Source organism: Tupaia chinensis, unplaced genomic scaffold, assembly GCF_000334495.1.
Source record: "Tupaia chinensis unplaced genomic scaffold, TupChi_1.0 Scaffold000394_1, whole genome shotgun sequence".
NCBI classification, from domain to species: Eukaryota; Metazoa; Chordata; class Mammalia; order Scandentia; family Tupaiidae; genus Tupaia; species Tupaia belangeri.
This window is the reverse complement of record NW_006159896.1, coordinates 940714-942508: the sequence shown is the minus strand read 5'-3', so window position 1 is coordinate 942508 and position 1795 is coordinate 940714. Positions and strand designations below refer to the sequence as shown.

At 60.4% G+C, this 1795-nt stretch overlaps 2 protein-coding genes across 2 annotated transcripts in view; one reads left to right on the top strand and one right to left on the bottom strand.

Moving 5' to 3' along the window:
• The window catches only part of ENDOG (endonuclease G), a 2812-nt gene extending 1308 nt beyond the window's left edge, over window positions 1-1504 (top strand). The window contains exons 3-4 of the mRNA XM_027774014.1: window positions 1-15; window positions 1161-1504. The exon at window positions 1-15 is cut by the window's left edge and continues 1 nt beyond it. Coding sequence (XP_027629815.1) covers window positions 1-15; window positions 1161-1443 — 298 coding nt within the window. The 3' untranslated portion in view covers window positions 1444-1504. The remainder of the gene's footprint in view (window positions 16-1160) is intronic.
• Window positions 1505-1514: 10 nt separating this feature from the next.
• SPOUT1 (SPOUT domain containing methyltransferase 1) overlaps window positions 1515-1795 on the bottom strand; it is a 10472-nt gene continuing 10191 nt past the window's right edge. Inside the window, exon 12 of the mRNA XM_006153984.2 lies at window positions 1515-1649. Coding sequence (XP_006154046.1) covers window positions 1581-1649 — 69 coding nt within the window. The 3' untranslated portion in view covers window positions 1515-1580. The remainder of the gene's footprint in view (window positions 1650-1795) is intronic.

Genomic DNA, 1795 nt, shown 5'->3' with positions numbered 1-1795 from the left:
GCTCTTCCTGCCCAGGTGAGCCCATAGCCCATGGTCCTGGGACTGCAGGGCCTCTGCTCTCGAGGGCCCTCCCCCAGGCTGAGTCAACATGTCACTGGCCAGTCTATTTCCCTGCCTTGTCCCTTACCCCAAATCCCACAGCCAGAGACCTGTGGGTACATACCCAGACCAGGGCCACTAGGCCCTGAGTATGCACAGAGGAGAACTTTGCAGGTCCCTGATGGCCCAAGCTCTCTCATATTGTCTCTGGCTTGGAGCCTCCCACCTGCCTCTGTTCTCCAGAGCCAGGGTTTGAACCAGGATCTCCTTTTTCTTTTTTTAAGAGGCTTTTGCTATAGGGTGCATGTGCTCTCCAGAAAGACAGACAGAAAGCGAGAAATCACCCCCTAGGGGGATGGCCATGCCACAATCCCCTCTCCTCCATTCTGCTCTCAGGATCCTGGGCACGCACACACACGCACCCAGTGTGAGTTTAAGCCACTGGGTCCGGGACTCAGACGACGGTCAGCTGCATGGGAGTCCAGCGACACAGCCACTACGCCAACTGCTGGTCCCCAGGGTCTCCCTTTCTCCCTCTGCAGCCCCGCCTCCCAGGTGGAAAGACCTGGGCTCCGCGCACACCGGTGGTTTTTCTGGCCCACTGAGGACTGGGCCGAGGTCACAGGTTCTGGCTGAGCAGCTGGCGTGGTGTCAGGGGTAAAGACTCAGCACCCTCTCCTATAACACGGGCATGGAGCCTATGACCGCTGAGGGGGCTGAGTGGACAGCAGAGGGAGCGGCGAGGGCATGGAAAATCATCTGCAAGTGCCTCCTGAGGGCCGCTGAACTGCGAGGAGGCACGTGCCAGGCCGTGCTGGGATTTCAGCTCCCGGTCCTTGCCCACTCGGTGCTGCCCTCCAGGGGACAGAGTTACCAAGTGTCGGCCCCATGAATATAGATGTTTTGAATACCCAACTTTCAAGCAGCATTTATTGCCACCTACTCTGCCTGACCTGACGACGTAGGGCATGATGGTAACAGGAGTTAGTCTCTACCCTGCAGTTTCCAGCCTCAATGATGGAGTGGCCCTACAGGTTGACCAAAGCTGAAGATCAGGTCAGGGAAGGCTTCCTGGGGGAGGTGGCATTGGGTCCAACAAGGCCCCCTGGGTCTGCCCACAGGACAGAGGCTGATGGGAAGGCCTACGTGAAGTACCAAGTAATTGGCAAGAACCACGTGGCGGTGCCCACACACTTCTTCAAGGTGCTGATCCTGGAGGCAGCGGGCGGACAGATCGAGCTGCGCTCCTACGTGATGCCCAACGCACCCGTGGATGAGGCCATCCCACTGGAGCGCTTCCTGGTACCCATCGAGAGCATCGAGCGGGCCTCGGGGCTGCTCTTCGTGCCAAATATCCTGGCGCGGGCGGGCAGCCTCAAGGCCATCACTGCGGGAAGCAAGTGAGGGCACAGCCCAGGGAGACCGTGGGTGGGGCTGGGCCACATTAAAGCTGGCTTGTTTTGGAGCCAAGTCTTGGCTGTGCTGACCCAGGTGACCCGTTTCACCGCTGCTTCGCCAACATTCTGGACCCGGCAGAACCTTCAGGTGGGCCGTGCACCTGCCCGGTTAAGGCCAGGCTGTAGGGCAGCCAGGGAGATGAGGATGGCTTCCTGGAAGAGAAGTGTGCTGATGGCCAGGGCCCAGGAAGCTGGCAGGGGCCTTGGCTCCAGCCTGTCTCCGGTGCCTAACAGGCTAGAATGCAGCCCCTTGGTGTCGGCTGGCCCCCGCCGGGCCCTGGGGGGGCCACAGACCCGCC